Raw genomic sequence first — 23,766 nt, 5'->3', positions numbered from 1 at the left:
AAATGTCCTAAAGGGTAACACTACAAACAGAAGTTACGGTCTTTGATTTTCATCATGCTTTTCTTCCAAGTTATGTAAGTATGCTATATTGCAAGAAAAACAACATAAGTAATTAAGAGAATTTGGGATCAGACTACATTAGTTGGAACCTCATTCTGCTATTTACTGGCTATGTCTCGATTCCCTCATCTGTAAAATGGGGCTAATAACAACATCTACACAACATGATCAGCACTTACCAAAGTGCCTGGCATATAGTAATAACTCAGGGTTATTGTATTGTTATGAATGTTATCATTGCTACTACTATAATTGACACTGTAACAATGTCAGGACCACAGCTCTGAAGCCAGAGTGCCTGAGTTAGAATCTAGGTTCAGTCACTTATAACCACAGGAAAATTACTTAATCTCTCCGTGCTTTAGAATCCTCATCTGGAAAACAGGAATGATAATAGCTCCCACCTCACGGAGTTATTGTGAGGTTTAAATAAGCTAATGTATATAGCAAAGCACGTAGAGGAGAGCCCCACATCAGAAGCACTCACAATATTAGCTGCTGCTGTTGTTATGAGTTCAGTCGCCTTTACACAGGACTAGTATAACTCTATTCCAGAGAACTGGTGGAATCAAGCTTACAGGTATATGTTTCCTAGTTCAAAAACATCCCTCACTCCGCCCAGGGCAAGGGATTCAAGATAGACCTGAATTACAATCAAGGCTTCCCACTCAGTTAAAATACAGTCCTTCTGTAGAGTAAGTATCCTCCCCCCTACCCCATATATTCCATTCCTACAAGCATGCATGAGAGGCAAAAGTAATAGCCTCCTGAGTTATTTAAGGGAGGTCTTGTTTCTGAAGAGCTAAGTAATAGTAATAAAATTCCTAATTATGGTATGTCTTCCCCCTCCATGTTAGTCAATGTGCATGGCTCATTTTAACACTGTAGCTGACCTTGTCAATGCCCAACTCCTCCCCTATGTCTTCAGTGATGCTGGCCCTATTTCTAACTTCCAACACCCCCATTTCTTTGCATCAGGGCTTCATCTGGCTGCTGGAACCCATTTTTTCCACCTGTTCAGTAGTCTGTAAAAACTAGGAAAAACTCCTATCCCCCAACTCCACCATGGATGGAGCAGCCCTCAGCCAAGGAATGAAGGCATCTGTGCATAAATACTCCAGCTTCCCTGCCCCTCTGGTGGGATAATTCTGATGTTTCCAGAGGTTTCCAGCAGTACTAAGTTACCCACAATGGTAACTTGTTGATATTGATGCCTTAATTGGCTGGCATCCCTTCCCAGGCTCACTGGCCCACTTCACCACCAGATGTTCTCAGAGCATGCTGCTACGGAAATTCAAAGACAAACAAACGTTAAGTAGAGGCAAGTCTACAAAACCTGCACATCACATTTTACTTCTTTCAACCTCCTTGAAATATTGAATGAACAGAAGAGAATGGCTTTAGGTATTAGTATAGGGAAGTATTAGGAAATAACTGCTGATGTGACTGCAAGATACTGGGCAGAGGGTATGTAGATATATGAGTTAAAGTCTCCTGAAAGGTAGATGCCAAGACAGCAACAGCTACAGAAGAGATTTACTGGGGGAAACACCTGTGAAGAATAAAGGGGAGAAAGCTGGAGTCAAGGAGAACTTTAAGACCACAATGCAGGTCTGACAACTATGAAAGGAGGAGGAGAAGGAAAGAGGACAGGGTAGAAGAGTCTCTGACTGCAGCGCAGCTCTAGGAGATTTTAGCTTGGCTGATGCTGTCTTCAATTCAAAGTCATCCCTCGAGCGGTTCTGTGTGACTGTGTCACAACCCTGGCATACTCAGTCAATGGCTGGGACTAGCCCATGGGAAGCATGGTCCCAGTACACGCACAAGTACAGTACAAGCCCATTTCCATAGCTGCACTGCAGGGAAGGATGGTGCAAAGTGACATTACCTTAGGGCTTGAAAAATGGGTCTAGCGAAAACCTCCCTCTTCTCCAAGGTTGTCCCGTTACCAGTATGTACTACAGTTCTGCATGTTTGTAAACTTCATGTAACGTAGCATCAAACTACACATAGCCTTCGGCAAGCTGGCTAACTTCCTCAGCATTAACCATGATGGTAGCTACAGCTCTCCACTATACAAATGTACCACAATTTGCATGTGTTCACAGAAAATTAGGTTACTTTCTGACGTTTCTTTCTCTTATAAACAATACTAAAATAAATGTCCTTGAACATATATTCTTGTACATATCTTCTTTGGGCATATGTGAAAATTTCTTTGAACAGTGGCTTTCAAACTTTTTGGTCAAGAACCACAGTAAAACATACATTCATATTGTGATCCAACACATGTATACTAATAAATCTGAACCTAAAGTTTCACAAAAAATACTCTTACTGTCATACATTCTAATGCAGTCTATTTTATTCCACTATATTTTTAAGTCATTGAATCAATTACAGCATCCATTGATGGGTCATAAGCCACATTTTGAAAAAAATCAAGGATATTTATCTAAGACAAAATTGTGGGGTGATAAAATATGAACACCTTCAGCTTTACTAGAATTTACCAAATTACAAAATGGCTGTACCAATTTACATTCCAACAGCAACTATTCCTATTGATCCACACTCCTGACATTAGGCACTGTCAGACTTTTTTTTTTTTTTTGGCAATCTGATGAAAATGTAGTATCTCATTTTTAATTTGCACTTCTCATACAACTAGTGACACAGAGCATCTTTTCACATGCTCATTAGTCATTCAGGTTTCCCTTTCCTATCCTTCACCTGATTTTTAATTGGGCTATTTACCTTTTCTTTACTGTTCTGTAGAAGTTCTCACTATATTCTGGATAGAAGTGTAAACTGTCCTTTAAAATTTTTTTTAATGCAAGCAATATATGTACATGGTTCAAAATTCAAAATAGCATACAAGAAAAAAGTTTCCTCAATCCAGAGATAGTCCATATAAACATACATTCTTTCCATTTTTCTACACAAGTATTCTATATCCTGTTTTTGTCATTTAACAAAGTATTTTGAATATTATTTCGTAAGCACATAGACCTACATCTTTCTTATACTTTACAAAATGTTTTATCAATTTTATTGAAGTATATAACTTAAGCACACTAAACTACACATATTTATTCAATTTGACCAGTTTTGACATATGTACACTCCTGTGAAACTATTACCATAATCAAGATAAATAAACATTTCCATCACCCCCAGAACTTTCCTCATGTCCCACTGTAATCCATCCGTCTCCTCCACCCTCATTCCCAATAAACCACTGACCTGCTTTCTCACTATAGAATCATCTACACTTTTTAGAATTTTATATAAAGACAATCATATAGTATATACTCCACCTCATTCATTTTAAGGGCCTGAGGCTAAACTGTAAAGGTCAAGTTACATGGACCTTGACTTTCAGGCAATGGGGTACCATTGAAAAGTCTTTCAATAAGTGAATGATAAGGTTATAATGTTTATTAAGATGAATCTAACAAAAAGATATAAGCTAAGAAATCAGTTATGAAGCAACTGAAACAAAACGGACAACAGGTGAAAGGGCCCAATTTAGGGCAGAAGTGGTGGGGATGCTGTGGTTTTGAGGCCAAATCTGCATGACCTGATAATGAATAGATTCAGGCAGTGAAAAAGAAAAACGATGAACTAGGGCCAAAAACGCATGAAGAGGATGAGCCTGGGTTAGAAGGAAGAGGGATAGGACTTCGGACTCTTAGACTTGCAGTAACTTTAGGACATCCACACAAAGATGTCATCAGGCAGCTGGAAACCCCCATGGAATTCAGGACAGCAAGGGCATTAGAAAAAGATTTAACAGTTAGAAGCTTGAAGAAAATAAGGGAAATAATTGAATCTTTGTTCCTGTATGAGGAAAGAAAGGAAGAAAAGGAGGCAGGAGTTAAGGTCATAGAGAACACTGCTATGATTAGGCAAACCACAATTCCCACATTATAGGAATGCCTCCCAATGCCTGCTTGGAGAAATCCATTTTTTGAGTAACTTTTCAATGACAATGTAGTATGTTATATTTTTAACATACATGATTATTAATAAAGACAAGTGTACTTAATGAGAAACTACATAGAGAAGTCTTGAATTTTTAAATACAACGTAAGCCAAGGTCTTCTCTTTTCTATGACCATATCTTTCAAAGTTCTGCCCATGTGCAAGCTTCTTCCAATATAAGAAAGCAATCTATGTAGATTCTGAGGCATTCAAACAACACCTGAATACTTTTGTTGCAAGGTTTCACAGCTGCCTTGTTTACTACATAACTTGGTCACAGCCACATAATTTTCTAACACAGTTTCCTGTCTGAAAATTGGGCATAACAGCACTGACTTCACAAGATTGTTTTAAGGCTCAAATGGAAAATGTACTGCTATAAACTGCATGTTGAAACCTAATCCCCAATGTGACGGTATCTGGAAGTGAAGCCTTTAGGTGTAGCCCTCTTGAATGGGATTAATGCCCTTATTAAAAGGCCCCAGGGAGACCCCTCGCCCACTCCATCATCTGAGGACACAGTGAGAAGACAGCTATGAACCAGGAAATGGATCCTCAACAGAAACCGTATCTGCTGGCTCCTAGATGGTGGAACTTCCCAGCCTCCAAAACTGTCAGAAATAAATTTCTGTTGCTTAAGCCACCCAGTCTGTAGTATTTTTGCTACAGCAGCTAAAAGGGACTAATACACTTACATAAAGCAATTAGTACAATGTAAGGCCCAGTGTATGTTCACTATATGTGATTCGATTCTCTGTCTTCCTTGAGGGAAAAGCCAATGACTGCTGTGTTTTTGTTTTTTTTAATTATGAAATAAATATAGCAAAAAAGAAAATAAACTTCTCCAATAATCCTACCACCCAGAGACACACTGTTTACATTTTGGAGAACTATGGAGGCTTGGCACGCACTTCTTATAACTCAACTCTATTATTCAAGAGCAACCCTGAAAAGTCTGTGTCATACTATAATTTGTGATCTTAACAAGGTATAAACTTGAATTGCAAGCACTACAAAACCTGTATGCAAGAGTTTGCTGAGTGAGTGAGCTCAGTCCACCACCCGGCATCTCTACCACGCGGCACTGCAGTCCTTCTACCAGAAGTGGTTATTTACAGCAGCTTTCAAAGGGTAAGTATATGCTTAAGTGACAGAATATTTCCCCTAAAACAAGCCAAGAAAAAAATTTACATAGCTTAATGTTTTCAAGTCTCATCCACATTGTGCCATGTATCAGAATATCATTCCTTTTGAATGCTGAGTAATAGCCTGCTGTACGTGAAACAGAGCAGGACCCTGCCGAGTACCCTGCCTCTTGTTTGTAGAAAAGCTTTAGCCTCCTAGGACTTCCCCAAGTTCCAAAGAACAAATTTAATTCGAGAAGTGAGATAACGGAGAAACAAAGCAAAACAGTCAAGCAAGATAAAATAATAATAGTTTAGCCATTAAACAAAGTGAAGGGCCTTCAGTTCTTCCGCAACAGCTATAGGTAACATGCTGAGCCACGTCCTTGAGCTGTTCTGCCGACACTGAAACCCCCACCAGCTGGAATAAGTGAGCTGCACGCTGACCACAAGCACACAGGCCCCAGACTGAACGGAAGCAGAAGGCTGATGATGGTGACTCCTGATTACTTCACCGCCAACCAATCAGAAAAATGTCCACAAGCTGATCAGGCACCCTGCAACCCTCTCGCTCACCCTGTCTTTAAAAACTTTTCCCTGAAAGCCTTTGGGGAGTCTGGGTCTTTTGAGCATGAGCCGCCTGTTCTCCTTGCTCAGCCCCATGTTGGGGCGCCATGCAATAAACACTGTACTTTCCCTCACCACAAGCCAGTGTCAATAGATTGGCTTTACTACGCGCGGGCAAGTGGACCCAAGTTTGGTTCACTAACATACATATACATATATGTAGATATATATACAAAAATACACATATACATACATACATGTTGAGAAATGGAATACTGACTGTGTATCAGTAAACAAAGGATGTTACAGTCATCAGTGATTGCAGCCACCAGCCTACGGTTAGGTGGTGAGCCCTGAGGGAACTCAGGATATGAAAACACAGGATACTGGCCCCAGACAGCTGAGGTATATATCAAAGGAACGATTTCAGTGTGCCCAGACTCTTTCATCTTCCCATACATAGAAAAGTGTTAAATTCCTTAACTTGAGATACCTAGTTTTCTTTAATTAATCTTTTGGGCTTCCCTGGTGGCGCAGTGGTTGAGAATCTGCCTGCCAGTGCAGGGGACATGGGTTCGAACCCTGGTCTGGGAGGATCCCACATGCCGCGGAGCAAGTAGGCCCGTGAGCCACAACTACTGAGCCTGCGCGTCTGGAGCCTGTGCCCCACAACAAGAGAGGCCATGACAGTGAAAGGCCCGCGCACCGCGATGAAGAGTGGCCCCCACTTGCCGCAGCTAGAGAAAGCCCTCGCACAGAAACGAGGACCCAACACAGCCATAGATAAATAAATAAATAAATAAATTTATAAAGAAAAAAAAAAATAATCTTTTGACATTCTAACTACCTGCCTTTGGTTGCAAAACTCCTATATAACCAGGCTCCCCCCTCGCCTCCTCGGAGCAGTTCTCTCAGGGTTACTTGAGATGCTGCCTCCCGGGCTTGAAGTCCTAAAAATTCCCGCCGAATAAAACATAACTCTCAACTTTTATGCTGTGAATATTTTTTTAGTAGACAATATACATACACACACATTTTGTTTATTCGTTCATCTGCTGATGGATATCTGGGTTGTTTCCACCATTTGGCCATTGTGAATAATGCTGCTATGAACATCAATGTACAAGTGTCTGAGTCCCTGCTTTCAATTGTTTTGGGTATATATCCAGAAGCAAAATTACTAGGTCATATGGTAATTCTATTTTTAACTTTTGAGAAACCACCAAACTGTTTTCCACAGTGGCTGCATCACTTTACATTCCCACCAGTAATGCACAAGGGTTCCAATTTCTCCACATCCTCAACACTTTTTTTTCCCATTTATGGGTAACAGCCATACTAATGGGTATGTAGTAATATCTCATTATGGTTTTGATTTGCATGTCCCTAATGACTAATGATGATGAGCATCTTTTCATGTGCTGGACTGCCTGGGAAGATCGCGTTGATGGCCATGATGGAACAACAGGGAATGGATTTATCCTCCTGCCTGAAACAACCAAAAGGAAAAGAAAAGAAACGAGACGAAATACTTGAAACAATGGTTTTCAAGACATGGGACATCAGGCAAGAAGAACACTAACCCCTGAAAGTTGGGAAACAACGAATTGAGCTCTATAATTGCCCCAGCTTACTTTCTTGAGAGAATTTCCAAACCACACAGTAGGGAGGGAGAACTGAGGTGGAACCTGGTGAGCTCCCTGAGTTGAAGAGACAGAGCTGAGAGTCCACGGAGACAAAAGTAGCTAGAGTTCATAGCACAGAGTACCAGAAAAGCCAGAGTGGCACAGAGAACCCCAATCACCCCCCTCAAGTATACAGCAGAGTACTGATCAGCGTATACAGGTAAAGAAACTACACTAGACCAGCGAAAGAACCGTTTGGAAGTATTAGAAAAACAGTGCCCACTGCTCACACAGGGTCCGGAAACAGTAACTGTTAACCTGACTGGAAAAAACCCATAATTCAGAGAATTACACAGACCTCAGGAAGGTCTTGTTTCAGTAGTGGGATATAAGACTGTGTACTTCCCCAGACCCACCTAATAAATCATAAAGCAACACCTAAAAGGATGAAACTGTTTCCAGGTAACTGCACCACAGAACAAAGCCAAAATTAAAATAAATTTTTTAAAAATCCAGCACCCAACAACATAGAATTCAAAATATTTGGTATCTACTCAAAAATTTCCGGGCATGTAAAGAAGCAGAAAAATACAACCCATAATGAAAAGAAATAGCAATCAATAGAAACAGACACAGAAATTACACAGATGACAGATTTACAGAAAAAGCCGTTAAAACAACTATTATACTCTTTATGTTCAAAACACAGACAAATGTATGATCGTGTTAAGGAGAGACATGGACAAGATAAAATGACATATCAAACTTTTAGAGATGACAAATACACTGGATAGTATTAACAGCAGATTAGACACTACAGGAAGAAAAGATTATCAAACTTGACGATATAGCAATAGAAACCACTCAAAAAGAAACAGAGGGGAAAAAATGAGCACAGCGTCGATAATACACGACACGACGTCAAGGAGCCTAATTCATATACATATAATTGGAGTCACAGAAGGAAAGGAAAAGGGAGTCAGAAAAAAAAGTGTTGAATAAAGGCAAAAAACTCTCCAAATGTGATGAAACCTTTGAACCCATGTGAACAGGAGAGTTAACTTAGCAGACCTGAGACAGGTATCCCTAGCAAGCCCTGCTTGCAATGTTGGTCCTTGCCTACCTCTGGGAACTTAGATTTCAGGATGATTCCCACCATTCCCTAAATGATAAGAGTATCTCCCTGTGCCTAAACTGTGCAAACAATATGGCTTATGTTGAATACCTGTTTTCCGTCCTGAAATCTGAAATTCTGGCACATGTTAGGCAGAGAGCTCCCCTGATAAAAACTCTTGGCACTGAGTCACCAGTGAGCACCCACGGCAGACAACACTGCACATATACTGTCAAAACTCACTGCTGGAGCAGTTAAGCATCCCCTGTATGACTCCACTGGAAAAAGACTCTTGGAAGAGTGCCGATTTTACTTTTGTTTCTTTTCACTGTAATAAATCATAGCTGTGAGTATGACTGTATGCTAAGTTCTGAGTGTCTTCCTAGCAAATCACTGAACCCAGAAGTGAGCTTGGGGATCCCAGACAAACCACAGATCCACGAAGCCTGACAAACTCTAAGCAGAAAACCACACCTAGGCATATCACAATCAAACAGTTTAAAACAAGGAATAAGAAAAACTTAAAAGATCAAAAATGAGAAGAGCTTCAGGCTTCTTGATAGCAACTCTGGAACTAGAAGACAATGAAGCAATGCCTTCAAAATTCTAAAGAAAAATAATTTCCAACCTAAAATTCTATATAAACTTTCAATCACACATTAAAGTGTGATGAATGCATCTTCTGACATGACAAGTCTCAAAAAATTATCTTCCATAAATCCTTTCTTGGAAGCTACTGGAAGATGTGCTCAATCAAAATGAGAGTAACAACCAAGAAAGAGGAGTCCAGGATAAAGTTGCTCCATGCAGGAGCGAGGTGAAGAGAATTCCCCAAAAAGATGGTGAAGGGTGACTCAAGGGTGGCTACATTCACAAAGCACAGAGGACTCTCAGTTGAAATCAGAGCGGCTAGGAGGTTGTGGGAAACAGTTCTCCATAAAAACAAAACGAATAGAATGCTGAATGGATAAAGAAGATGTGGTATATAATTACAATGGAATACTACTCAGCCATAAGGAAGAATGAAATAATGCCATTTGCAGCTACATGGATGGACCTAGAGATTATCATGCTAAGTGAAGTAAGTCAGACAAAGACAAATACCATATGATATCACTTATAGGCGGAATCCAAACTATGACACAAATGAACATATCTACAAAACAGAAACAGACTCACAAACATAGAGGACAGACCTGTGGTTGCCAAGGAAGAGGGGTGGGGGAGGGAAGGATTGGGAGTTTAGGATTAGCAGGTGCAAACTATTACATATAGGATGGATAAACAACAAGGTCCTACTGTAGAGCACAGGGAACTCTATTCAATATCTTGTGATAAACCATAATGGAAAAGAACATGAAAAAGAATACATATAACTGAATCACTTTGCTATACAGCAGAAATTAACACAACATTGTAAATCAACTATACTTCAATAAAATATTTTTTAAACTTTTTTTAAAGAACTAATAGAATGCCTGCTATGCCTGAAAATCTTAATGGGAGAACTGAACAATGGTGAAAAATTAGAGTTTTATTCATGATAAGTAAAATTAAGAGTTTTATTCATGATAAGTAAAACTAGGCAAACAAAAACCCAAATGATTAACTCCAACAAAAACGAAAAGTTGGGAAGGAAAATCACAATTAACAGTTGTCTTGTTATGAATATTATTATTCAGAATTGCATAATGCTGAATCTAATGTAACCAGACCATGAGACATCGGTCCTGGGGGAACAGAGGGATGGGAAAGTCCCATGTGTAGCAGAGGTGAGAGCGGGTGAGGAGAAAAGTACTCAGTATTTATCCATGTTTAAAAGCACATTACAGGAACTTCCCTGGTGGTCCAATGGTTAACAATCTGCCTTCCAATGCAGGGGACATGGGTTTGATCCCTGGTCAGGGAACTAAGATCCCATACGCCACGGGGCAACTAAAGCCCGCGAGCCGCAACTAGTGAGCCTGCGCGCCACAACTACAGAGCCCATGCACTCTGGAGCCCGCACGCCACAACTAGAGAGAAGCTGGTGCGCCACAACAAAAGATCTCGCATGCCGCAACTAACACCCAACACAGCCAAAAATAAAATAAATATTAAAAAAAAAAAAAAGCAGCACATTACAAGCATGTTATTTAGAGAAAAGGAGGTAAAGAACAAAAGAATCCACAAAGAGTCAAAACTGGTAGTCCCTGAGGAAGGAGTTGCAAACAAAACACCAAAGGCTGTGACTAACAAATGCCATAAACAGAATGGAAAGTTGGAAACAATTCGTTCTTACCTTAGGAAGTTCAGGTAGCGTCTCTGGAGGTGTCAAAGAACGACTGCTTGTACAAGAAGCACGGTCAGATATTTCCACACTCTCACGGTCTTCAAATTCATCACATGTATCTTCCCTGTCACTGTCAATCTCCCAGTCAATAACCTGGAGATCATCTAAAAAATACAATCTTAATTTTAAATGTCTTTAATGTGTTTGAAATCTATTCTTCCTCAATAGTTTTAAAATATCCACGTTGTTCAACAATTTTAAAATATATTAAAAGACAGCAGAAAGTATACTCCTACTCTTATCTATAAACATCCCATTTCTCCCAACTCTTACCCCTACCCCAATTCTCAGGTAACTACTTCTATTAGTTGTTTTTGTATTCTTCTAGAGTTTCTCCAGCATTATTGTTGATATGGAGAAAGTTGTAATGGTCTGGATAGAAGATCAAACCAGAAACAACATTCCCTTAAGCCAAAGCCTAATCCAGAGCAAGGTCCTAACTCTCCTCAATTCTATGAAGGCTGATACAGGTGAGGAAGGCGCAGAAGAAAAGTTTAAAGCTAGCAGAGGTTGGTTCATGAGGCTTAGGGAAAGAAGTCATCTCCATGACATAAAAGTGCAAGGTCAAGCAGTGAGTGATGTAGAAGCTGCACCAGGTCATCCAGATGATCTAGCAAAGATAATTCATGATGGTGGCTACACTAAATAACAGATTTTTAATGCAGATGAAACAGCCTTCTACTAGAAGAAGATGCCATCTAGGACTTTCATAGCTAAAGAGGAGAAATCAATGCCTGGCTTCAAAGCTACAAAGGACAGACTGACTGTCTTGTTACGGGCTAAAACAGCTGGTGACTTGAAGTTGAGTCAATGCGCATCGACCATTCTGAAAATCCTAAGGCGCGTAAGAATTATGCTAAATCTACTCTGCCTGTGCTCTATAAACAGAACAAGAAAGTCTGGATGACAGCACATCTGTTTACAACATAGTTTACTGAATATTTTAAACCCACTGTTGAGACCTACTCCTCAGAAAAAATGATTCCCCTCAAAATATTAATATTCATTGACAATGCACCTGGTCACCCAAGAGCTCTGATGAAGATGTTGTACAATGGAATGAATGTTGTTTTCATGCCTGCTAACCCAACATCCATTCTGCAGCCCATGGATCAAGGAATAATTTCAACTTTCTAGTCTTATTATTTAAGAAGTTCATTTTGCAAGGCTATAGCTGCTATCGACAGGGATTCCTCTGATGGATCTGGGCAAAGTCACCTGCAAACCTTCTGAAAAGGATTCTCCATTCTAGATGCCATTAAGAATATCTGTGATTCATGCAATGGGAAGAGGTCAAAACATCCACAGTAACAGGAGTCTGGAAGAAGTGGATTCTGACCCTCATGGATGACTTTGAGGGGTTCAAGACTTCAGTGGAGGAAGGACTGCAGATGTGGTGAAAACAGCAAGAGAAGGAGAACCAGAAGTGGAGGCTGAAGATGGGACTGACGTGCTGCCATCTCAGGATAAAACTCTTAACAGGTGAGGAGCTGCTACTTATGGATGTGCAAAGAAAGTGGTTTCTTGAGATGCAATTTCCTCCTTGTGAAGAGGTGGTGAAGACGGTTGGAATGGCAACAAAGGATTTAGAATATTACAAAGACTTAGTTGATAAAGCAGCAGCAAGGTTTGAGAGGACTGACTTCCATTTTCAAAGAAGTTCTCCTGTGGCTAAAATGCTATCAAGCAGCATTGCAAGCTCCAGAGAAATCGTTTATGAAAGAAAGAGTCAATCGATGCAGCAAACTTCATTGTTGCCTCATTTCAAGAAACTGCCACACCAACCCCAGTCTTCAGTGAGTAGCCATCAACACTGAAGCGAGACCCCTCCACCAGCAAAAATACACGACTTGCTGAATGAAGGCTCCCATGATGGTTAGCATTTTTTCTGCAATAAAGTATCTTTTAATTAGGGTATGTACATTTCTTTTTAGATATAATGCTGCTGCACGCTTAATAGACCACAGTAGTACGTAAACATAACTTGTATGTGCACCGGGAACCCAAACATTCATGTGACTTGTTTTGCTGCAACGTTCCCTTTATTGCGGTGGTCGGGAACCAAACCTGCAATATCTCTAACGTGTACCTGTACTTTAGAGAACTTGCTTGGTCATCAAAGAGACCCAAAGTGGAATCCAACCAGTTCTAACATGTTCAAGCCTAAGTTGTTAACTGTAAAAATAATACTGGTAATACTCATCTCTTAGAGTTATTGTGATAAATATTATGAGAAAATGTTTCTAAAAGGCTGGGAGGCTGGGACTCAGTAATATTTTTAAAAATGCTAATAAGTATCAATATTAGAAAAGGAGTGTAAGTTTCTTCCATTATTAAAACCCAATCTATAACAGAAACTAAATTTCTTACAAAATTGTCAATTTACCTTCACTGGCCCCATCTTCTGGAGAGAAAATATTTCTGCTATAAAACCTGCCTATTCTAGAACCATGTCCATTCTCTCTCCGTGATTTAAAAATTGTTTTATCTTCATCTGACAGATCACTTCCACTGGAACTCCATGTTATAGCTGTAAGCCCACTGGTACTCTTAGATGTGGTAGGTTCTGCAAAAGAAAAAGGGAAAATATAAAAATGGCCAATTGATACGGTTATTGATCAAAATGAGGTTTTATACATGTTACTTTGCTGAAGTCACAAATATACAAAATTCTGATGATAGTGAAAGCAATGTCTTATTTCAAATCTTCCCAACTGAAGGTCTATGTGCAACCTGGCTAAGATTCTTTGAATTAAAGCCAAATTACAAGAAGAAAAAGAAGTCAAATTGATTGAGAAAAGTCATAAAAGACAAGGAAGGAAGATGGTGGAAGAGTAAGATGCGGAGATCACCTTCCTCCCCACAGATACATCAGAAATACATCTACACGTGGAACTGCTCCTATAGAACACCCACTAAACGCTGGCAGAAGACCTCAGACCTCCCAAAAGGCAAGAAACACCCCACGTACCTGGGTAGGGCAAAAAAAAATAATAAAAGACAAGGAAAATGACTGGAGCACAAATGAAAACTCAAAAATAACCTTCAAATAATTACAAAACTATAAAACTTCGTAGAATATTTCATCAAGCCATAAGGAAAAACAAAAACACAAAACAAACCACACCAATAATTATCTGTAATAGGAATGCTTCTGTGCGCTTCCTTTGCTGTGCTAGGAGCCCTGGTAACAGCAGTTTGCTTAAAATACTTAACAGCAAACTTTTTTAATTAATTAAACTTATTTTGAGGTAACAGTTCGTTCACATACAGCTGTCAGAAATAACAGAGAGGGCCCTTGTATGCTTCACCCAATCCCTCCAATGGTAACATTCTGAAAACCACAGTACAACACAGAATGTCGATACTGATACTGTCAAGATAGAGAACAACTCCATCACCGTGAGGATATCTTACACTGCCTTTTAAAAGCCACCAACATAACTCCCCTCCCCACCTCAATTCCTAATCCCTAGCAACCACAAAGCAGTTTTGCACTTCTATAATTTTGTCATCTCAAGAATAATATATAAATGGAATCACCTATGTTACCTTTTAGGACTGGCTTTTTGTGCTCAGCATAATTCCCTGGACATTCACCAGGCTGTTGTGTGTATCAACAGTCACTTTCTTTTTATTACTGAGCAGTGTTCTGTGGTGTGGATGAACCACAGCTTGTTTAATCAGTTACCCCTGAAGGACATCTGGGTTGTTTCCAGTTTGGGGCTATGACAAATGAAGCCACTATGAACACTGTGTACAGCATTTTATGTGACTGTAACTTTCATTCTCCAGGATAAATGTCTAAGGGTGCAATTGTTGGGTTGTATGGTAATTGTGTGTTTAGTCTTGTAAGAGACTGCCAAACTGTTTTCCAGGGCGGCTGTGCCATTTTACAGTCCCACCAGCAATGTGTGACTGATCCAGTTTTTCCACATCATCAGCAGCACTTGGTGTGGTCACTACTTTTTATTTTAGCCATTCTGATAGACAGGAAACCTAGAAGGAACGGGGCGACTCTATCTCGATGGAACCAGAAGTCCAACAGAAAATTTTACTGATTTTGACCAGAAAAGGAATAGATATCTAATAAAAATCAAATTTTCTATTCCTATTGAGTAGACAGGTGAGTTATAATGCTAAAACCAAAAAAAAAAAAAAAGAACTCTCTTAGTCACATTTCAATATAGTGTAAGGTTAAGAGATTAGATATTATAACTCAAGTTTTACAGAAGAGGAAACAGGCTCAGAAGTTAAATGACTTCATTAAATACCTAACACCTCTGATACAGTAAACCTTGAGGAAACAAAAAAAAGGAAAGAAAGAAAACTCCTGCCCTCAAGGAATGCATGGTCTGAAAGGCAACACTAGTTGATCATGAAAAGAAAAATTAAATACTGTATTAGAGATATGTCACAGTATAATGATGACGGCACAAAAAAAGTGGATGCTCCACTTTATGTTCATCAGGAAACGAAGATTCACTGACAAAACGATGTCTGGAAAATCAACATTTACAAAGGCACAAAAACATGAAATAATAGTAAACACTTACTGAACACTTACTTTGTTCCATGAACATCTAGAATTACTAAAGTTGTCTATCCTTCAAAATAAAAAATTAAATATAAACTATTCACAATAACCTAAGAACCCATATTGATTTAAAGAGCTAATAAAACTAAGCTGTGTACTTACTTGCCAAAGACATTATCAATCTTTTTAATTATTATGCATCTGGACAAGTAAATCAAAAAGGAAAAAGTAGAATGCTACAGACTGAATGTTTGTGTTCCCCTAAAACTCACATACTGAAGCCAAATCCCAGTTTTATGGTATTAAGAGGTGTGGCCTTTAGGGGGTAATTAGGTCATGAGGGTGGAGCCCTCATGAATGGAATTAGTGCCCTACAAAAGAAGCCCCAGAGAGATCCCCAGCCTCTTTTACCCTACTAGGATGCAGCAGGGAGGTGCTATGAACCAGGAAGCGAGTCCTCGCCAGACACTAAATCAATGTCCTGACTTTCCGCCTCCAGAACTGTGAGAAATAAATTTCTTTTGTTTATAAGCCACCCAGTCTACAGTATTTTTCTTATATACAATAGCAGCTTGAATGGACTAAGACAGGAAGTAAAGTTATCACTATTTTCAGATTATATAATGAATTCATAAACCTATAAATTATAGGCAACTAACTGTATAATTTATATAGTTAACCTCTACCAGGCATTTATTACTCAGTAATTCATTTTATTTGCTGAAAAGGGGTTGCCCTTGAAATCAAGGCTCATTCCAATGAAATTCCAGGAACAACATCAGCCAGACTATGAGAGTAATTACCATGTATTTATAAACATTCCTGGGTGACCAATGTGTGCTAGGCACTGTGCTAGAACTTGGTGTTATAGGTTGAATTGTGTCCCCCCAAAACTCATTCATATGTTAAAATTCTAACCCCCAGCATCTAAGAATGTGACCTTATTTGGAGACAGGGTTTAAAGTGATATTATTAGTGTGGGCCCTAATCCAATATGACACCTGTCCCTGCAAAAAGGAGAAATTTGAACACAGAACCACACATGCAGAGAGCGAAAACACAGTAAAGAGACAATTGGAGAAGACAGCCACCTACAAGTCAAGGAAAGAAGCCTGGAGCACATCCTAGAAGGAACCAACCCTGTCAATACCTTCACTTTAGACTTCTAGCCTCCAGAACTGCAAGATAAGAAGTTTTTGTTGTTCAACACACCCAGTTTGTAGCATTTTATTATGGCAGCCCTAGCCTTATACTAGCCCTAGCCACCTAGGATATAAAGATGAGCAATAGAGGAGGCTCTGCCCTGAAAAAATCTATGGTCCAACAGGGAGAAAAGCACATCAAGAAATAATAATTTAAAAATTTACTAATGCGGGTCTTCCCTGGTGGTCCAGTGGTAAAGAATCTGCCTTCCAATGCAGGGGACGCAGGTTTGATCCCTGGCTGGGGAACTAAGATCCCACATGCCATGGGGCAACTAAGCTCACGTGCCACAACCACTGAGCTCGCGCGCCTCAATGAGAGAGCCTGCGTGCCGCAAACTACAGACCCCACGGGCTCTAGCCTACACGCCACACTGCAGAGAAGCCCACGTGCCACAACGAAGAGCCCGCGTGCCACAACTAAGACCTGATGCAGCCAAAAAAAAGATATAATAAAAAAATAAAGAATTTTTTAAAAAATGGGCAGAAGACCGGACTAGACATTTTTAAAAATAATAATAAAATAAATAAATACATAAATAAAAATTTACTAATGCCTCTCAAGGAGATTTCTGACTCCATAACGAATAAAGATTTTGAGAACATATTTTGCAGGTTATTTCAAGAAAAAAAATAAACACTATCTTCTTTTTATTACATAGTTTCATTTTGTTTGGTAAATACATTTTTAAAAAATTCTGCCTTTTAAAGAAAATCACTAACTACAAAGGTTCCAGCCTCTTTTCATTTCAAGTTTTTATCTTCTTCCACGTCCCTCAAACCTTCTGGCGAGATCCTTTGCCAACATTCATTTGCTCACTTCTCTCACCCCTTCCCTTCTCCTCCATTTCCTCCCCCCTCCTCCTCTGGTTCTCAGTGCCTTACAGGTAAGGAAATAGAGATGTGGAAACAAGGAAATGGAGTCTCCCCCTTTTTTGCACACTTTGCAAAAGTATGTTCCCCCACTTCTGCTTCCCAGCTCTCATCAAAATATTACTTCCACATCCTAGAAGTTTTGTTAATAGCCTGTCTTAAACTAATACGTTAGAAGTTACTATTTTTAAAACGAACCAGTTCTAGGAAATGCCTTGAGTCCCCTTTTCTATCAATTTCTATTTGTAAGCTTCTGTGAAATTATTAACAATACTTTATGTTCTTAACAAGCTGCTTATGCTGTAAATAAATTAATTATACATGGATACAAGCTCTTTCAGCCCATCAGAATCTACTGATCATTCCACAGAATAGAAAGCACAGCAGAGCAGGTTTTAGGTTGAATATATTGGCATGGGAAATCGTCTCAAAAGATCCTTTTGAAATTAAATACAAGGTAGCAGCTTATTTAATATTTCTTTCTCTCCCCAAGTTAAATTTAACTACACCAATTTTAAGTCTCCAAAAAAAGATATAAGCCACATCTGTAAAAGAAAATGATAGTTAGTTGACCCTTGAACAACACAGGTTTGAACTGCGCAGATCCACTTATACACAGATTTTTTTTGATAAATATGTACTACGGTATGGCACGACCCGCAGTAGGTTGAATTCACTGATGCAGAACTGCGGATAAGGAGAGCTGACTGTAAAGTTAGTTACAGGCGGATTTTTGACTGTGTGGAGGGTCAGCGCCCCAGCCCCCCATGTCAGTCATTCAAGGATCAACTATACTATTCTCTCCATACATTATGACAGTTTAGAAATCAGAGTTAAATTGATCTTTGAAAATCACAACATTCAGCACTAATAATATTAAAAATTAAATTCTGTAGCACCATCAGAAGACTATGATATTTTATAATATAGCGTTTTATGAATCAAAAAAATTAGGGGAATTTTATTTTTCAATTGCATAAAAAGAACCCCCTTAAATGTTAGTGAAGTAATAACATAACTTAAAGTGTTTAGTCTCTTATTCACAGAAAGCTTCCCCACTCTGCAGGACTCTGAGCAGGCTCTCAACATAGCTCTCTTTGCCATCAAACGTAACAGCAATTGCTGCCATTAAGCACCTACTAAGTGTAAACCTTTGAACTAGGCGTTTTTATTATTACTATTTTTTAAACTCACAATAACGCAATGAGATACACAATTCTTAGGCCTATTTTCCAGATGCAGAAACTGAGGCTCAGCATGCTTAGCTTGCTATCTCAAGACCCCACAGTCAAGATACAGTCAGGCCACTTCAGGGTCAGATGAGATCCCTGAAGTCTCAAGCCCTCACCCTTCCTGCCCAGAGGGTAACTGAGTGTAGCAGCAGAACCAGTGGCCTCCCTGATATCCACTCCCTCTTCTTCCTTACTAATAAAATCCCAATTTTATTTGAGCAGCAACATACATGTTTAAAAATCCTTAATTTCACTGATGTCTCTTTAGTGGAGGTGACCCTATGTAACAGGTTCTGGCCAAAGGTAGAGGTCCTAGGGAGAGTACTCCTTCTCAGAGGAAAAGTTCATTTGGAGAAAATCCTCCAAGCCTACACTCCTCCTGAGAATTGAGCCTGGAGAATTCAGCTTCTACCTCACGACTGCAAAAACAAACCCTACACTAAGGCAGCAGAACTCAAAATGAGTCTGGCCCCCTGGCCTTCTTGTTGCAGGGGATAAATTCAACCCATCTCTTCAAACACTCCAATACAACTTCCTACTATTTGTAACTGAAAGCCTTCCCTAACTAATTTGCCAAGTAAGAATTTCATTGACTAAGTAGTATAGTCCTTATATCATAGATCATAACTTTATTTCCCAAATCAGATTCTTTTTAAAACCCTGGAGCTATGAACCTGAGCTTACCTACTGGGCTCTGTTGATAACACTGAACCCAGGAAAGAGACAAAAAATTTTAATAATTACCTACATGACACAGAAAAAATGGGGTAGATGGTGACAAAGATGAGAGAGATTTTTTCAAAAAAATACCTTTTTACATTATTTGGGTGTTTTTTTAACCATGAATATATAGTCTAGCCAAACTATGTAAACAGCTTTTTAAAAGAAAGCAAATAAAGCAAAGGAGGATATATTAGCCTTATACCTTTTCTGCCAAGAAATCAACAAAATATTACCTGTACTGGGTCCAGAGGATAATTCATGGTGTTTTTCTGTAGTAGTCTTCTTTTCAGCTGTTAATGACTGCAGGCAGATAATGATAACAATAATAATAATTAATGATGATGTAGTAGTTTATGTGACAAGGGCTAAAAACCAATGATATTACATAAAATATTCAAGAACTTACACTACACCCCTTTAACATATTCCTCTGTTTTCCTTTATTTACCAACAAGTATTCCCAAAGCAAATACTTATAATGCATTTTTGTATTTTTCCAGAATCTGAACAGAGAGCTATCTAACCTTTAGCTGTCTAAACTTTAGCGGTGAGTCCTCCTTCTTATGGTGAGTACTTCAAAGTTACCACATAAACCAAAATTAACCAGAATATCTCGCTGCCATTAGATTCTAAATATATAAGCATTTCATAAATATACTTCTTTTAAAGAGCAGGATGCTCAACAGTTTCATCTTCTGAGAACATTTTCAGTATGTATCCTTCACTTACAAAGAAGTACAAAGGTTCTGCATGACAGAAAGACGTGAATACTGCTTTGCCACAATTTTTAAGGAATTCAAGGATGAGGAGAAAAAAGTAACACACCAATTACAGTGTTCTGAAAGAAAATAAGGAAGGGAATTCCAAAGAAATATAATTACAGTGGCCTGAACTCTCAGGAATCTAGGATTTGTCCTTCAGCATTCAGGGAAAAAAATATTATGACTTTACCAGAGTCTCAGGAGTCTCCTGAAATCCTTCTCCACACCTGAGCCATGCTTCAGAGAGGGAAGCTTCTGCCCCCACAGTCCTGAGACCTGCTCGTCTGCACTGCAGTGGACTCTCTCCTGGAAAGGATGGGTATTCTACACCCCAATTTCTTTTTCTCTGTAGAAATGGTTTTCAAAGAAAAAAAAACAGTGAAATCAACTTCATTAAATATACATTAACAATTAACACTGTGGAAGCCCAGAAATGGCATCGGTGAGAGCATAGTTTTTATTTTATTTTAAGTATAATTTCCATTTTATTGTCTCTTCAAAGAACAGTATTTCTTCAGTCTTTAAGGACTCAGCTCCTTACATGGGCTTTGGTGGAGGTTGTGGGGCAGCACCCCCAGATCTAAAACAAGGTGACGGTGTTTAGTCCTTCCAGACTTTCTGAGAATGATTCCTGACTACCTTGCAGTGAATGGCACAACTCATGCAGTTATGTACTTTCACATACAGTCTGGGAAGCACACACGCATCGAAAACACTGGCTTCAGAAATGTCCCTGAAAGCTTCGGCCTCTACTATGTTCCAAATGACGAATTTCTTAACAGCCTTGTCCTTGGGCACACGTTGCGAACAGTTGTGCAGCGAACAGGCTGCACATGTCTGTGGCCCTTTTAGGCATGACCACTGTTCCTTCTTTTCTTGGTCATCCTGGAAGTGAGAAGGCGAGAGAGGACTGGCAGAGTTTTTAAACGTCTCTGAACCGCCACAGAAAGAAAGAGTCACGAGATAGCAAAACCAAAAGCACGTGGACAATGCAACTAGACAACAAACTCCAAAATACAAGCGTGTGAGGACAAACAATGAACACTCCAAAGTTCTGCATGGTATCATATCTGAGAGGAAAGAAGCTGAGAGAAGCAAGGGAGCAAAGGAGGACTGAGCACAGACATCTGGTGTTCACCAGGAAGGGGAGCAGGCAGCCTGAGAATGCACCAGAAATAGAGAGGGCAAGGGCTCCACCCTAGAAGACCCAAAGGAGCCAAGGAGTTTATACCCAGCAACAGTGACAACACTGACTTCTTTCCTCAAGCTATTGTGTTTTTTTTTATTTTCTTATTTTCTTATTTTTTTATTTTTTTTAATTTATTTTTGGCTGTGTTGGGTCTTCGTTTCTGTGCGAGGGCTTTCTCTAGTTGTGGCAAGCGGGGGCCACTCTTCATCGCGGTGCACGGGCCTCTCACTATCGCGGCCTCTCTTGTTGCGGAGCACAGGCTCCAGTCGCGCAGGCTCAGTAGTTGTGGCTCACGGGCCCAGTTGCTCCGCGGCATGTGGGATCCTCCCAGACCAGGGCTCGAACCCGTGTCCCCTGCATTGGCAGGCAGACTCTCAACCACTGCGCCACCAGGGAAGCCCAAGCTATTGTGTTTTGTTTTGTTTTTTTAAATGTCTACGACAGACAAATACTCACTTTATAAGTTTTTAAATTTGCATTTTAAGGAAAATTTTAGATTTGCATTGGGAATCAAATTAAGGTCAACTACTATGAGCTGATCACCTAATCAGAAATAAAATCCCTCATCCAATGCCACTGTAGTTTAAACAAATAAATTAAGATTAAAATATAACATTAAAACTTTCTTAACTAGGAAGAAGGGAACAAATTCATAAAAATAAGTTCAGCCACAACATAGATGGTATTTTAATACTTAACAGGTCTAAGCATGTTCCTTCTCATGCAGAAAGTCCTATGGTGGGGCAGGACTGCAAGAGGAAGAGGCATCTATCCTCAAGAAGGTGTTACCCTCCACAGACACCTGTCAGGGTTCAGTTATCTGACAGCTCTGAGAAAGCTCACTTAGTTATCTAGAACAGTAAAGAAATTGGAAAATATCATTTGGTCTACTCAGAGTCCATACACACACACACACACACACACACATACATACATACATATATATATATATATATATTTTAAACTCCAGAATACCTCTTTAATACATTAAATCAGCCCAGGTCGGCTCTTTAACCAAGTGGGTGATACCAGGGATGGGACAGGGAAGGACAAAATGAGCCTGAAATATCTTGAGCCAGAGAGTGAGAAAGTGCCCAAGGAATAATGAGGACATGTAAAAAGGACACATGAGCCTGAATGAAGGGGCTCTCACTGGCCAAATGTGGGACATTCCAGCATCAAATAAATAATGACAGTAAGGATTATAACCTGCTGAATAAAATAAAGACTGTAAGTCTACATTGATATAAACAAATAAATAAATGACGGATTTAGAAAATTATCAATGAATGCTAAAACTAGTAGGTAAAAGTTTGAGGATGAAGAGGATATATACATGATCACAAAATGACTCCCCCAAAATTACTTATTAATTCCAAAGGGAAAAACAGTAACTTTACAGTGGAGAAACCTGTCAGACACCATCTTAATCAAGTCATGAATGTTGATGTAAACCAGCATCAAATGCTTCTTAATATGAGGCACCAACCAGAATACAAGACAACCTCCACAGTATTACCACCAAAAATGCATACCCTAAATCTAAACAGAGAAAATATCAGACAAGCCCAAAATAACTGGCCTATACACCTCAACAATGGCAAGGTCAAGAAACACAAAGTCTGAGGAACTATCCCAGATTAATGCAGGGCTAAAGAGGCATGAAAAGAAAATGAATGTATGATCCTGGGCTGGATCTTGGACCAGGGAAAACAGATCATTACTAGGCAACTGATAAAATTAGAGCATAAACGACTGATTAGATAACAGTATTGTATCAATTTTTAATTTCCTAGTTTCGTAATTATACTATGCTTATGTAAGAGCTGTCCTTATCCTAGGAAATAAACATTTTGGGGTACAGGTTCACTATGTCTCTCAATTACTCTGAAATAGTACAGAAAAAAATTAGATATACACATGTAGAGAAAGAGAAACAGACAGAGAGACCAATAATAACAAACTGGTGAATCAGAATAAAGGGTTACTGTATTAGTTTCCTAGGGTTTGACATAACAAGTTACCACAAACTCAGTGGCTTGAGACAACAAATTTATTCTCACAATTCTAGAGGCTTCAAGTCTAAAAATGAACGTGTTAGTCCCTCTGGGGGCTCTAGGGAAGAATCTTTCCTTGCCTCTTTCTCGTTTCCGGTGGCTCTAAGCAATCCTTGGCATTCCTTGGCTTGTAGCTGCATCACGCCAATCTCCACCTCCATCATCACATGGTATTCTCTCCTGTGTGTATCTCTGTGTGTCCTCTCCTCTTCTTATAAGGACACCAGTCACTGGATTTAGGGCCCACCCTAATGCAGTATGACTTCATATTAACTAATTACATCTTCAAACACCCATCTCCAAATAAGGTCATATTCTGAAGTTCCGGTTGGACATGAATTTTGCAGGGGACACTATTAACACACTTACAGTTCCACTAGAAA

At 39.4% G+C, this 23,766-nt stretch overlaps 1 protein-coding gene and 1 pseudogene across 6 annotated transcripts in view; both read right to left on the bottom strand.

Moving 5' to 3' along the window:
• Positions 1-23,766, bottom strand: part of SPIDR (scaffold protein involved in DNA repair) — a 367,405-nt gene that overhangs the window by 305,773 nt on the left and 37,866 nt on the right. For all 6 annotated transcript variants that reach the window (XM_061171846.1, XM_061171848.1, XM_061171850.1 and 3 more), the window contains exons 2-5: positions 20,328-20,483; positions 19,610-19,676; positions 13,196-13,375; positions 10,759-10,913 (exon numbers count right to left, since the gene is read on the bottom strand). In XM_061171846.1, the coding sequence (XP_061027829.1) occupies positions 10,759-10,913; positions 13,196-13,375; positions 19,610-19,676; positions 20,328-20,483 (558 nt within the window). The remainder of the gene's footprint in view (positions 1-10,758; positions 10,914-13,195; positions 13,376-19,609; positions 19,677-20,327; positions 20,484-23,766) is intronic.
• LOC133077145 (small ribosomal subunit protein eS26-like) lies at positions 20,675-21,021 on the bottom strand (annotated as a pseudogene).

The sequence above is a fragment of the Eubalaena glacialis genome, chromosome 17, assembly GCF_028564815.1.
Source record: "Eubalaena glacialis isolate mEubGla1 chromosome 17, mEubGla1.1.hap2.+ XY, whole genome shotgun sequence".
Taxonomy (NCBI): Eukaryota; Metazoa; Chordata; class Mammalia; order Artiodactyla; family Balaenidae; genus Eubalaena; species Eubalaena glacialis.
The sequence above is the reverse complement of the archived record's forward strand: the minus strand, read 5'-3'. Positions and strand labels throughout refer to the sequence as shown.